At 46.2% G+C, this 14,840-nt stretch overlaps 1 protein-coding gene across 1 annotated transcript in view; it reads left to right on the top strand.

Moving 5' to 3' along the window:
• adgrl4 (adhesion G protein-coupled receptor L4) overlaps positions 1-14,840 on the top strand; it is a 49,337-nt gene that overhangs the window by 21,777 nt on the left and 12,720 nt on the right. The window contains exons 3-5 of the mRNA XM_079844779.1: positions 3,745-3,894; positions 4,112-4,261; positions 4,422-4,492. Coding sequence (XP_079700905.1) covers positions 3,745-3,894; positions 4,112-4,261; positions 4,422-4,492 — 371 coding nt within the window. The remainder of the gene's footprint in view (positions 1-3,744; positions 3,895-4,111; positions 4,262-4,421; positions 4,493-14,840) is intronic.

Below are 14,840 nucleotides of genomic sequence, written 5' to 3'. Positions count from 1 at the left end.
TTGTCTCTAAAGACAATACTCCTGATTGCATTGGCCTCAGTTAAGAGGGTAGGGGACCTGCAGGCATTTTCGGTCGACGAATCGTGCCTGGGATTCGGGCCAGGTGACTCTCAGGTCACCCTGAGACCCCGGCCTGGATATGTGCCCAAGGTTCCCACTACTCCCTTCCGGGACCAAGTGGTGAGCCTGCAAGCGCTGCCTTCGGAGGAGGCAGACCCAGCACTGGCTTTTCTCAGTCCAGATCGCGCCCTGCGTGTCTATGTTGAGAGAACACAAAGCTTTAGGACCTCAGAGCAGCTCTTCATCTGTTACAGAGGACAGCAGAAGGGAAAGGCTGTCTCCAAGCAGAGGATGGCCCACTGTATAGTGGATGCCATCGTCTTGGCTTATGAAGCCCAAGACGTGCCCTGCCCGCTCGGGTTAAGAGCCCACTCCACTAGGGGTGTTGCTTCTTCCTGGGCGCTGGCTCGTGGCGCCTCGCTGACAGATATTTGTAGAGCTGCGGGCTGGGCGACACCAAACACGTTCGCTAGGTTTTATAGCCTACGTGTGGAACCGTTTACTTCTCGCGTGTGCTCGCTTCCCAAAGTCAGCAATACTGAAGCTCTTGTTCTAGTGTCGGCTTGCTGCACCTCTCCCTTCCCCATGGAATGGATACGTGCGCTATATTCTCCAGTCGAGTTCCCAGGATTGGTGAACCCTGTTGAGTCCTCCGCACCCCTTGGCAGTCGGATGTGGCGAAGCGCCCGACGCCAGGTCTGGCATTTGTATGCATTGGTGGAACTTGTGTCAGACTGGGTTCCGTATGTCGTGACCCCTATGGCGGTCCCATATGTTTATTCTCCACGGTACAGCTCCCTACAGCGAGCTCGTGTCTTTCCCTTGGCAGAGTTCCTCTGCCGTCTCAGTACGGTGTCGTTCCCCCGCCTGTAATAGGCCACCTCTGGGACTTCCGTATGTTGTGCTGCCCATGGTCAGCCCATACGTGTACACTGGGTCCACATGGTAACTCCCTCCGGGCATGATGTGGCTTCCTCAGCGTCCCTCCGGGCACGCTTCCCAGCGTTATCCAATAAGTCTGCTGAATGGGTCTTGCGGAACAGCAGTGTGACTCTCCCTGTGTGAATCTCCCCGCCCGCATCAGAACGGGGTCTGAGGGGCTCTCGCTGGGCGCTGGAAGTGGTAGTAACTGTGGCGTTTTCCATAGGGATCCCAATTCGTCGGTATTACCGACGTACGTCGTAGTGACCGACTGAAAGGGAACGTCTCGGTTACGTATGGTAACCCTCGTTCCCTAAAGGAGGGAACGGAGACGTACGTCCCGTTGCCACAGTTCCTTCCATCACTGCAGGGCCGAGCCGCTAGTTCGGCTCCTCAGTGAAAAACATTAGTGCGTTGCTCTCGCTTCCTATTTATACCCGCGGCGCGGGGCGGAGCGTGAGATGCAAATCTCGCACGCCAATGGCCCATTGGCCTGTTCTCTAAATCTCGAAGCTGATAGGGGCTCTCTAAAGTGATCCCAATTCGTCGGTATTACAGGGATTACATTACTTCAGGGAACGAGGGTTACCATATGTAACCGAGACGTTTACTCAATTAAACCATGCATAAAAAAATATTCTTAAATAATGTTTAAATTATGTATTATTATTATTATTATTATTATTATTAATTATTATTATTATTATTATTATTATTGACAAGTACATTCTATTGTAGGCCTACACTAGTAATATAAATTTCGTCATAATTTATTCTAGTTAAATTAAGCTTTTATTTTGACTGGTTGTAGTGAAGACCTATTTCAGAGTGTATTTGACACTGGTTTTGATTCAAATAAAATGATGAAATGCTCATTAGGGGTTCTCTCACATCAGCTCTGGAAATGTTCATGTGTTCATGTCCAAATATGTGAAGATGTTAAAAAATTGTGAGATGTTAAAAACATCCCCGAGCATCATGCGTGCTTGCGTATGTAGTAGATGAAACGGCACTGCTCATTCACACAGAGACAGAACAAGCAGATCATATATTTATATAGCAGTGTTTTGCGCTTTAATATTCACAGACCATGTCACGATTTGATTTATTGTACAGCGCTACTTTCGACTTATTAATTCATCCATCAGTTTGCATGTTACGTGACATCTGCGTTATAGCCTACTGTAAATAACATTTTCATGACTGGATTCCGGGATTCCCTGTGCATTACAGAAATCATTCGGCCTTAAGTTATAAACATACCTTTATCTGCACAGAGGGATTGCTGTTCTTGAACATTTTCTATGTGTTTCCCTCATTTTGCAACCACTTTGCATCCACAAATTGGATATCCTCCAGGACAACCACATGTTATTATTATATTTTTTTCTATATCCAAAGTATTTCCATTCTTCCAGACTAGCCAGGGGTTCACGACGGGGTTTCACTTTCAGCTGGGTCTGCATCACTGACGTCTGCCTTGTCCGTCTTCATCTTTTTGTGATTTTTGCATATTTGTTCTCCCGCCCTTCAATTCAATGCAGTAGTTTCCAGAGCACGCATATTTTTATTTATTTATTTTTACTCAGTAACGGATATGGTTTAAAATGTAGCGAAGTACAATACTACAAACAAAAGCTACTTAAGTAAAAGTAAAATTACAGATTTTTAAAACGACTTAAAAAAAAGTAGAAGCACACAGAAAAACTACTCAGTTACAGTAACGCGAGTAAATATAATTTGTTGCTTTCCACCTCTGAATGTATATATTTAGATGTGGAGATAATATGTGGCTTAGTGTAGCGTGGGATGAAAGTGGTGTTTTGGCAAGCCATAATGCCAGAATAAAGGTGATAATGGCTGCATGCAAACAAAAGAATAACAATAAAATAATAATTTTAGTCTTAAAATAAGTCTAAGATTTAGTCTTTAAGAATAAGATTAAGTCTCACACCGACAGAGGTGTAAAACATTTGTCGATTAGGAACATTAGAGCATGAATTGAGCAGTTCTCCTCACCAGACATTAGACAAAAGACTGCAAATGGATGTATACAGGGCAATAACATATTTGATTAGCATTTTTCAGCCTTCTCTAAAAACTCCCCTGACATGGAGAGATATCCTCAGATTTGAAATAAAGCATGACCACACTTGTGGCTTCACTTTTGTTGTGGTTATAAGTTGTTATACTACAGTCACATAAAATATTCTTAAAAAAAATTTTATTTTTGTTTTTATATTTGAGCCTATATATCTCCATATTAATAACAGTAATTCTGAGTCTTGAGCTGTAAACTCTCAAGTGTTGACTTTCTAAATATATGTTGGTTGTGTGTCTATTAAGAATGACTTGTGAGCAGCAGCCTTTTTATTTTGGGTATGCCATTTATGCCTCACTTGCCAAAATGAGGGGTCTCTGGTAAGGGGATTGCTAACCTGTCTTCCAAGACAAAATCTAGCATATAGCAGCTGCCTTTCAAGCTTAAAATTCCCAAGTTTACAAACTACATAAGACACTTGCAGAAAAGGCTTTGTGAAGTTGACATTCAAAATGTCCTGAATGCCAAATCTTTCAAAATGTTTGAAAAGTTTGAAAATGTTTGAAATCATTGACATTCAAAATGTCCAAATCTTTCATTCTTTCATTTACTCTGAATATTGCCATGTCTTGCTGAAACTCTCAGGTAAAACATTTGGTTTATTAGATACATATAACTGCTGCTTCTTGGTTTAATGAATCTGTTTATCTGACCACTCACAGATGACAATGAGTGTGAGAATGTAACTGGAATATGTGGCCCACATTCCAACTGCACCAACACCATTGGAAATTACTACTGTACCTGCTTGTCTGGATTCAAATCAAACGGAAAGCCGAAGTTTCAAACTAATGATGGGACCAACTGCACAGGTATGAATGGCTCCAAAAGGTTGACACACTTTGGACACTACCTAGAAATGTATGAATGCTGAGAAGAATATATATATATATATATATATATATATATATATATATATATATATATATATATATATATATATATATATATATATATATATATATATATATATATATATATACATACAGTATATAATGAATATGAGCATGGCTCTTCTTTGAATTGAAGATATTGATGAGTGTGAGGATAATGCTGATAGATGTGGACCCTCTGCTAAATGCCACAACACAAACGGCTCATTCTTCTGCTCATGCCTGAGAGGTTATACGTCCCCAGCAGGGCCCTGGTTCAAGCCTAACAGTGGGATGGACTGCACAGGTGAGAAAAGTTACACTCTGCTCTCAGTATAAAGTGGAAAATATTGCAGTGAACACATTTTATTTTCTCCCACATGCTTGTTTCTACATTTTGACATATTTAAAAACTTTTAACTCTGAATAAAATGTAAAAGGAAAACTTTTGTCTTTGTTTGTATCAGAAAATACAAAGAAGCACTGCCATCAGGACCACAAATGTATTAAAGAGGCTGTTAATAACACACTGCAAAAAGTGAGTTACATTATTTACATTAAGTGTTGGTTTCACAAAACAATACCATATTATAAACAAATTGTTGTTATTATTATTATAAATTTTTTTATTTTATTAATTTTTTCCAATATTATTATTATTATATTGCTAGCTTTTTGCAATTATACAGCAAATTATAGAGATCAATAATATAAAGAAAATGGTTTCTATTTTATATTAAGTGTCTTTAACTACTAAATATAAACATTTAAATTAATTATTTGATACAGTGCACGTATTGTGTATATACACTACCATTAAAAAGATTTAGATTGCTAAGATGTTTTTATGTTTTTAAAAGAAGTATCTTCTGCTCACCAAGGCTGCATTTATTTGATCCAAAATACAGCAAAAACAGAAATATTTTGAAATATTTTTGTAAAATATTAATTTTATTATTATTACCAATGTTGAAAACCGTTAAAAAGAAACAGAAATAGAAACCTTTTGTAACATTATAAATGTATGTACTGTCACTTTTAATCAATTTAATGCATCCTTGCTGAATAAAAGTATTTATTTCTTTAAAAAAATAAAAAAATCGTACTTACCCCAAACTTGTGTATAATGTTACCTTATACAGCTTTCTATTTTTAGATAAATGCTGTTCTTTTAAACTTTCTATTCATCAAAGCTTTGCCAACACAAAGTTTTCAAATAGAAAACAGTTATTTTAAATTGTTAAATATTTTACAATATTACTGTTTTTTCTGTATTTTGGATCAGCCTTGGTGAGCAGATGAGACTTCTTTTAAAAACATTTTTAAAATTTTACTAATCTAAAACGTTTCAATGTATTATAACTTTGGTTACAAAAATGTATACAAAGTATAATGTAAAATGGGAACATTAAGAAAACGTTTGATTAATTTTGTACATATACAGATTTAATAGAAATTTTTAAATATAACAATGTCCAAAATGTGACGGCTCTGCTTTCTGTCTTGATCTTTAAAGTCATATGTGTGTAATAGGTCAGTGCTTGTACACTCAGTGATAACTGGAAATCATATGACTAGAATTCAGTCACATCTCTCTCAGATGTTTTTCCTCTTACCTTGCTGAGAACAGCTCTTGCTCAGGAAACAGCTGTTCTGAAGGTTTTGTCATTATATTTTTGTCATATAACAATCATGATGGACATAGTATTTTAGGAAATGTCATCAATATTTCAGGAATAAGTTGAGACAGAAACATTTTATTTTATTTTAAAGGGCTAAATTTTAAATACATTTTTACATTGTGCTTCACGTTCAGGAAATGTATGAAAATATTAAAAATAACAACTATTATACTATAAGACATTATAATACTAAGTTATATACAATACCATAAATACCAAAAAATACTATAATGCTAAGCAATTTTTTTTTATATATATTTTTAATATATTAGCTTAGAATCCTTTTTATTATGGCTCACTCGCTTTGTGTCAGTAACTGACACTTATGGGGAAAACGTCTCATTGCGTATGTAACCTTAGTTCCCTGAATAGGGAACGTGACGCTGCGTCAAAACGCTTCGGGAATGCCCCTGCATGATTGCATCGTGAAGCACCTATGGAATCCATCCAATGGTGTGACAGAACGGGTGACCAGGAAACTATAAAGCATACCCGAACCAAACAGCGTTAGCTTCTGAAAGGCCTGAATCAAGTTGATCACGGGCAAGCAGGGAGTATGGCGAAACGCTGCGGGAATGCTATACCCACATTGCCATATGAGCAAGTGCCCGTCTGTGTGAAATCTTTGTGCACACAAAGACGGTACCACCTGCGCCCCTGGAATGGAGCTGAAGTCACGTTCGTAGAACCTCTCGAATGTGTGCGGCGAGGACCAGCCTCCCATCACAAACATCCCGGAAGGAGTAATGCTTTGGAAGCAGCCATACTCCTAGTAGAGTGGGCCCGTACAGCCATGGGTGAAGGCTGACCGGCTGACTCATAAGGAAGTGAGATGGCCTCGACCACCTACTTGCTCATCCTCTGCTTAGATGCAGGGTACCCTTTCCTAGGTGACCCAAAGTAAATGAACAGTTGTTCAGATTTTCTCCACAGAGCTGTGAGGACATAAGCATCTAAGGCCCTTACAGGACAGAACAGATTCAGTTTCTCCTGGTCTGACATCCGGAAAGGAAGAGGACAGAAGGCCTTCAGTATAATCAGTCTTACAGAATTAGTGGGACCTTGGGAATATAGCATGGCCTAGGGTGAAGGAAGGCCTTAATCATGCCGGGCGCAAATTCCAAGCATGAAGGTAAAACCCAGAGAGCTTGAATGTCTCCAATTGTAAGAGAAACAAAATAGCAAGCAAAAATCTAAGGCCGCCACAAACACCTTTATTGATAACCCTGCGGATAATCTTTCCTGCAGGAAGTACAGCACAGCACAGCAGTTAACTGTATCCCACTGGTGATTCATGAAGTGAATAATCTCCACTTCAAGGCATAAAGTTTCCTCGTGGAGGGAGTTCTGGTGTGGAGGATGGTCTCAACAACCTCGGTTGAGAGACTTAAACTTATGAGCGGGAAGGAGAGCAATCGGGGGAAAGGCATAGAGGGGTAGCCTCGGCCACTCCTGTACCATGGCGTCCAGTCCCAGAGGCACTGGATAACCACAGGCGTTCCGCTACCTCGGTGTGGAGTCTCATTCCCCGGGTCTTGGCACCTACCTAGACAGGCTGTCTGCTTCCTGATCCAGGTGCACAGGGATGTAAACTGCCCTGATTGAAAGCAGTTTCACTTGGGCCCACAGGAGACTTTCTGGTGAGCCAGCTTGTATAAGGGAAGCAACCTCAGAACCCCCCCTGATGATTTATATATGAGACCACCGATGTGTTTTCTGAACAAACAAGTACATGATGCCCCTGAGGTCTCGAAGGAAGTGTTTTAGGGCCTGAAACACCGCCATCATTTCTAGGCGATTATGTGCTATGATAGATGATGGTCCTGCCACAGACCTCATCACTCATGATCGCCCCCCAGCCCGTGAGGGATGCATCTGTCGTTAGCAGACGCGTCTGCTGTGTTATCTAATCCAATATCACAACCAGATAAGTGGTTCTCTGTGCTGGAGAAAGAACTCCTTCGTGTTCAGCCTCAGCTCCAACTACCTCACGTGAGCGAGAATGACATCTCAATGCCAAACCGCCATCTGTTCTGAGTGAGCTAGAATCAACCAATCGTCGATGAAATTAAGAATGCGCATGCTCTGCATTTGCAGGGGTACCAGAGCCACATCCACACACTTTGTGAAAGTTTGAGGTGACAAAGCTAGGCCGAAAGGAAGAACACGATATTGGTAAGCTTCACCCCGGAAAGCATACCTCAGGAACTTCCTGTGTTGTGGAAGGATGGATAGATGGAAGTATGCGTCGTTTAGATCTATGGTGACAAACCAGTCCTCGGATCTGATTTGTGACACAATCTGTTTGAGAGTCAGCATTTTGAATGTGAGCTTCAGTGATGCGCGGGTTGATCCAAAATGAGCGGGTGCCCGCGGCCACCCGCGGTTACCCGGGGTTACGAGTCATCCAAAAATATTTTTAATGATATTCGGGTCACGGTCGGTCGGATCGTCAATAAATCCTTATTTACCTTTTGAATGTTGAGCGTTATTAACTTTTGAATAAATGCTGACGCGGGACAAAATGCCCGATTTCCCAAAACGTTGAACTGAGCAATGCCATTGTACCATTTTAATAGGCTACTTTTAAACGCATTTAAAGTCAGTTTTATGTATTTTCTGAGAGGGGGCGGGATTTTTGTTGGGAAAGTCGGGGGAGAGACGCACACTTCGATTAGACTGGATAAACACATGCAGCATCTTAATTGTTAAGAAAATTAAACGAAATAAATGAATAAATCAAGCCTGTATTACATAACACTAGGCTATATCATACAGCATTCAGAAAAATAACAGTTTGCGCTCCTAAGGGCTTTCACACTTTTCCAAATGTTTTCCAAATGTGGGCTGATGAATTCTTCAAGCCGGGTCGAAACATAAACATCGCGTTCATCAATAATATGCATCTGGAGCTGAAATGGAAAATGATGGGCCGCCTCAAGAACTTCCTGCTCTCGCTGCTGCACCTCTGAGCGCACCACGCCAGGGCCTGAAACATTTTCTCAATGGCCCAATGAGCTACGATGAGCATTTACTAGCCTACTTTTAAAAAATGCGGGTCAGGAAGCGGGTCGGGTACAATATTTTCTTCTTTTTTTTTGCGGTCCGAGTTGCGGGCGGGTTAGTTGAAAACGTCGGTCGGGTGCGGGTTGTTTATACATTGACCCGCGCATCACTGGTGAGCTTCCCTATAGAGCGATTAATCGCAGATCTAAAAACGGACGCAACCCTCTATCCTTCTTTGGCACAATTAAGTATCGGCTGTAAAACCCTGACTCCCTGCTGAGAGGAGGAACCTTGAGGATGAGGGCTGCTGCCCAGGTTAGAGCCCCAGCTTGGGACATAGCTGTAACATTATAAGGGTTGTCCTTGGCACCCTTCGAGCCCTTGGACTCTGCATCAGATAAATGCATTGCTTTAAAGCTGGCATTTCTGCTGGAGATCAAATCACTTAAGAGAGCAGGAGATTTGCAAGCCCTGTCAGTTGCCTCCTGCTTAGAGTTTGCTCCAGGAAGGGTGAAAGTTATTCTCCACCCGAGGCTATGTACCTAAGGTACCCACTAATGTGGCCTGGTCTACAGTCCTTCATGCCTTTCATCCTCCTCGTCATGTGTCGGCATAACAAGAGATGCAACATTTACTTTGCCCTGTCAGAGCTCTTGAAATCTATATGTGTAAGACTTATCAAAGATGAAAACAATGTAGGTATGCCTTGGGCCCCCCAAGAACTGCTGCCCAGCCACCAAAAACACAATCAGCAGATGGATTGTGGAAGCAATTGCTAAGGCTTATGAGGCACACAGTGTTCCTTCACCTCTTCTAGTCAAAGCACATTCAACACAAAGTATGGCATCCTCCAAAGTGTTACTGTCGGGGACATTCTTTCAGGAAGTTTGTGATGCGGCTGTTGAAGGTGCTGTGTTTGTTGTCGGTACTGGATCTGCCCCGCCAGTGGCATGTGCATCCAGACTTCCTTCAACTGTTATAGTAAATTTTTTTTTTTAAACACACTCACAAAAAGAGCATTTCTCCTCCTAAGAACTCCCACAGCCCGATGTTTTTCAAAAAGGAAAAATATGCATTAGCCCACAAGTTACCCCCTTTGTGTGTTTCTGTCTTCCCTCCTGTAGCTCTGCTCTCTCAGGTCATCAGCCGAGTCAGGGAGGACAGATTGGCCCCAACCCGAGTTGTGGAGCCTCCATCTGTGGCCGCTTGACAGGAGCTTTCACATCTTTCCCAGGAGGTCATTAACATGTTCTCTGAGGCAAGGTCTCCTACTAGGCATCTATATGCCAAGAAATGGTCTATTTATTTTCCGACTGGTGTTCAGCCCAGAATATAGACTCTCTATTTTGCAAGATTGCCTCGATACTCTCATTCCTGCAGGAGCTACTGGGCAGCTGATGCACCCCGTCCATGCTCAAGGTATATAAGGCAGCTATTGCAGCGTACCATGCTCCTATAGCTGGCCAAATGATTGGAAAAAACACATTTGAGCTGCTCGCAATAGCCGACATTTGGCCTCTTTTGCTAAAGACTGCCCTTCTGCTAACTTTGGCATCAAACAAGCAAGTTGGCGATTTACAGGTTCTTTCAGTGGACGCACCTTGCCTTGAGTTTGGGCCTAATGACAGGTCGTCCTTAGACAAAGAAGGGGCTATGTACATAAAGTGCTTTTCATGCCCTTCAGAGCAATTCATAACCCCCTCTGCTATCCCTCCCACTAAGGATGAACAGGCGCCAAACACTAGCCCTTTCTGTTGGATACACACATACTACGCAGATGCAGGTGAACGCCGGTGAAGTAGGTGAGATTTTTGTGGATAAAATATAACCCACCACGCTCTAAGAAGAGTCTGTAAAAACAGGGCCCAGACACTCTGTCTGGTTCGGGCCCTTATGGTGTACATTGAGCCCTCTAGCCAGTTCAGGCAGTCAGAGAAGCTATTTGTTCCCCTTTGAGGGAACTCGCACTGCGTCGTCGAGTGACAACACTCTGGGAACGCTCACAGCGTTACGCATCTGAAGTATGAATGAAATCAAGCCAATCTGATTGGTGGTGCGTCGTGACGTAGTAGATGACGGCATACCCGGAAGATACAAAAGGGAAGCTGATGCAAACACACACTAGCTTTTTTGCTCTTCAGCGAAGCGCTCTATGTTGAATTGTCTTTCTATTTGGTGTTGTTTTGTCTATATCTATAGAAAAAAAGATGGCTAGTGGGCAACATTTTAAAAGGTGTGTGCACCCGTGTCCGCGATTCCTTTCGGGCACGGACACACACCTGTTTTGTGTGCAATGTCTGGGCGTGCAGCACGCTAGGGCGGCTCTCGAGGGAGCCGCCTGTAGCGAATGTGATAAGCTGCCGCTCAGGGTATTGCGCTCACGGCTGGCTGTGTTCGATGAGACCGGCCAAGCCCGCGAGCCCCAGGGATCTGGGCCCGCTGTTGCTGAGGCACAGCGGCGCCGTAGATCATGGGTCTCGCAGCGGGACCTCGCGACAGGATATGGGACTGCTGAGGCACTTTCCCTATCCTCGTCCGAGGATTCCGATGTTCTCCCGCCCCGTGCCCCTCCTGAGGGAGCCTGGCAAAAGAGGCGGCGCTCTCGTGGTAAGCCTTCCGAGCCTAAGGTCGATCTGAGGACCGTCCTTCAGGCAAAGAAGGCTTCCACCAAGCGGTCCTAGCTGCGGTGGAAGCCTTCCGAGGTCGTTTTTCCCCCGGAGCTCTCGGGAGATCAGTGCTGTGTTCCCGCCGTCACAGACGCTTCGGGCCTCACTGATTTCCCGCACACGCATGCTGTCTTTGTCGCCTCCGGTGGGACTTGCGACTGGACAGCAAATGTGTGCACCCACCGAAAATCGTTCTCGACTTCTCCCTGCCGGTCAGCCGCTTCAGGGGGTCGGGAACGAATCTCGGTTAACACCCGAGGCCAGCCTAGATTATCTTGGCGCATGGTTATGCCTTCCGAGTGTGTCTACATGGGTCCTGCAGACTATAGAGCTGGGTTACAGACTTCAGTTCGGTTCTCCTCCCCCGAAGTTCAACGGGGTGGTCCGGACTGTGGTCGGCCCAGAGCAGGTTCGGGTTATGGAACAAGAAGTACAAGCCCTGTTAGCCAAGGAAGCCATAGAACGGGTTCCTTTGGCAGACAGGTACTCCGGGTTCTACAGCCGGTACTTCATAGTTCCCAAGAAGGATGGTGGGTTGCGTCCGATGATAGATCTCAGGCTCCTGAATCGGTCTCTGAGGAGATTCAGGTTCAGGATGCTCACAATTCCAGCCATCGTGAGTCAGATCCAGTCCGAGGACTGGTTCGTCACGATAGATCTAAAGGACGCATACTTCCATATTTCCATCCTTCCAGCTCACAGGAAGTTCCTGAGGTTCGCTTTCGGGGGCGAAGCGTACCAATATCGGGTTCTTTCCTTCGGCCTGGCACTCTCCCCTCGCACCTTCACCAAGTGTATGGATGCAGCACTGGCTCCGCTGAGACTCCAGGGCATCCGTATACTAAATTACATCGATGACTGGCTCATTCTGGCCAGGTCGCGCGAGATGGAGGTTCCGCATCGAGATGTCGTTCTGGCCCACATAAGGTGCTTGGGGCTGAGACTCAACACGAAGAAGAGCGTGTTGACGTCCTCCCAGCAGACTACGTTCCTGGGAGTCGTATGGGACTCCACGTCAATGCGGGCACATATGTCCCCCGCGCGCGTGGAGTCCAAACTGACGATGGTCTCCAGAGTGAAGCCAGGCCGCAGCCTCACTGTGAAGCAGTTTCAGAGACTGCTGGGGCTCATGGCAGCAGCGTCCAACGTGATACCTTTTGGCCTGCTGCACATGTGACCCCTATAGTGGTGGCTGAGGGCCAAGGGGTGTTCCCCGCGGGGAAATCCGTTTCGTATGATCAGGGTAACACGCAAATGCCTTCGTTCCCTCGTCATATGGCGGAAACCTTGGTTCCTGTCCCAAGGACCTGTGCTGGGAGCATCATGTTGCCGGAGAGCCGTTTCAACAGATGCTTCCCTCACTGGCTGGGGCGCGGTCATGGAAGGCCGCTTTGCGAGAGGTCTGTGGGAGACCCGGCATTCTTCATGGCACATCAACTGCCTGGAGATGCTGGCAGTCTACAAAGCTCTGAGGAGCTTTTTCCCGGACCTCCGCGGCCACCATGTCCTGATACGCTCAGACAACACCTCGGTTGTCGCGGATCTCAATCACCAGGGGGGTTTGAGGTCGCGCCCTCTGTGCAGACTGGCGCATCAAATCCTCCTGTGGTCCCAGGGGAAGTTATCGTCTCTCTGGGCGATGTACATTCCCGGGGACCAAAATCAGGGAGCAGACGTCCTGTCGAGGCAGGGGCTGAGGCCTGGGGAGTGGCGACTCCACCCAGAGGTGGTGGAGGCCATGTGCGAGAGAATCGGCCCAGTGGAAGTGGACCTGTTCGCGTCCCACTGTCCACTGTGGTTTTCTCTCAGGCATCCAGCTCCGTTAGGGCTGGACGCCATGATGCAGACGTGGCCGAGGCTTCGTCTGTACGCATTTCCCCCGATCGCTCTGCTCCCGGGAGTTCTGGAGCGGGTCCGCCGGGAGGGCATCAGCCTGCTCTTAGTAGCACCCCGGTGGCCCACTCGAGTATGGTTCTCGGACATCATAGCTCTGCTAGACGGCTCTCTGTGGCGGATCCCTCTGAGGAGGGATCTGCTCTCTCAGGCAGGGGGCACAATATTTCACCCCCGGCCAGAGTTATGGAGCCTCTGGGTCTGGCCCCTGAGGGGGCTCGGTACCTAGAGGCGGGCCTGTCAGCAGAGGTGGTCGAGACCTTACTCAGCTCCAGGGCTCCTTCTACCAGGAGACTGTACAGCCTCAAGTGGAACGTATTCTCCACTTGGTGTAGAGAGCGTGAGGTGGATCCAGTTAACTGCCCAGTGCCTTCAGTGCTGGAGTTCCTCCAAGATCGCTTCTCCTCTGGTCTTACCCCGTCCACCCTGAAGGTGTACGTGGCTGCCCTTGGGGCTTTCCACGCACCTCTAGGTGATGGACCCTTGGGGAAGCACCATCTGGTTGTAAAGTTCCTCCGTGGGGCTCGGAGGATGAGGCCTGCGGCTCGCTCCAGAGTCCCAACCTGGGACAAGGCGGTGGTTCTTGAAGGGCTGGCTGAGGCCCCCTTCGAGCCACTGGAGCTGGCTGAGCCGAAGAACCTGACCCTGAAGGTGGCCTTTCTCCTTGCCATTACCTCTCTGAGGAGAGTGGGAGATCTCCAGGCCTTGGCGGTCACGCCAACCTGCCTGGAGTTTGCCCCCGGCAGAGTGAGGGCCATCCTTCACCCTAGACCGGGCTACATACCCAAGGTTCCATCTCAGGGAGCCCGGTCTCTGGTTCTTCAGGCTTTCCATCCCCCTCCCCACCTGACGGCGGAAGAGGGGAGACTTCATCTGCTCTGCCCGGTCAGAGCTCTGAGTATTTATTTGGAGAAGTCTTCCCATTGGAGAAGGTCAGACCAATTGTTGGTGTGCTTTGGCTCACCCAAGAAGGGGCTGCCTGCGTCAACGTAGACGATCAGTAATTGGATTGTCCAGGCTATAGCCACGGCTTATAGGGTGCACAATTTGCCCCCACCCATGGCCGTGAGGGCCCATTCCACCAGGAGCATGGCTTCCTCAGTGGCCCTCCTTTCTGGCGTCTCGCTTCAAGAGGTATGCGAGGCAGCCGGGTGGGCCACCCCGCACACCTTCATACGATTTTACAGTCTGCACCTCCCGGTGACGCCTGGTGCTCGAGTACTTGCGTCCTAAGTGTGCCTGGGTTTCCAGCTTCACACTGGGACGTGGGGTGATTTCGGTGTGGCCTAGTGGGTATTAACGTTCCCAGAGTGTTGTCACTCGATGACGCAGTGCGAGTTCCCTCGAAGGGGAACGTCTCGGGTTATGACTACTATGCCCTTGTTCCCCGAGAAGGGAACGAGACACTGCGTCTCGTCGCCACACCTGTCACGGCTAGAGCACTCGCTTCATCGCAAAAGCTAGTGTGTGTTTGCATCAGCTTCCCTTTTGTATCTTCCGGGTATGCCGTCATCTACTACGTCACGACGCACCACCAATCAGATTGGCTTGATTTCATTCATACTTCAGATGCGTAACGCTGTGGGCGTTCCCAGAGTGTTGTCACTCGACGACGCAGTGTCTCGTTCCCTTCTCGGGA

Source organism: Gobio gobio (genome assembly GCF_949357685.1).
Source record: "Gobio gobio genome assembly, chromosome: 19".
NCBI lineage: Eukaryota > Metazoa > Chordata > Actinopteri > Cypriniformes > Gobionidae > Gobio > Gobio gobio.
This window is presented reverse-complemented; position numbering and strand designations above follow the sequence as displayed.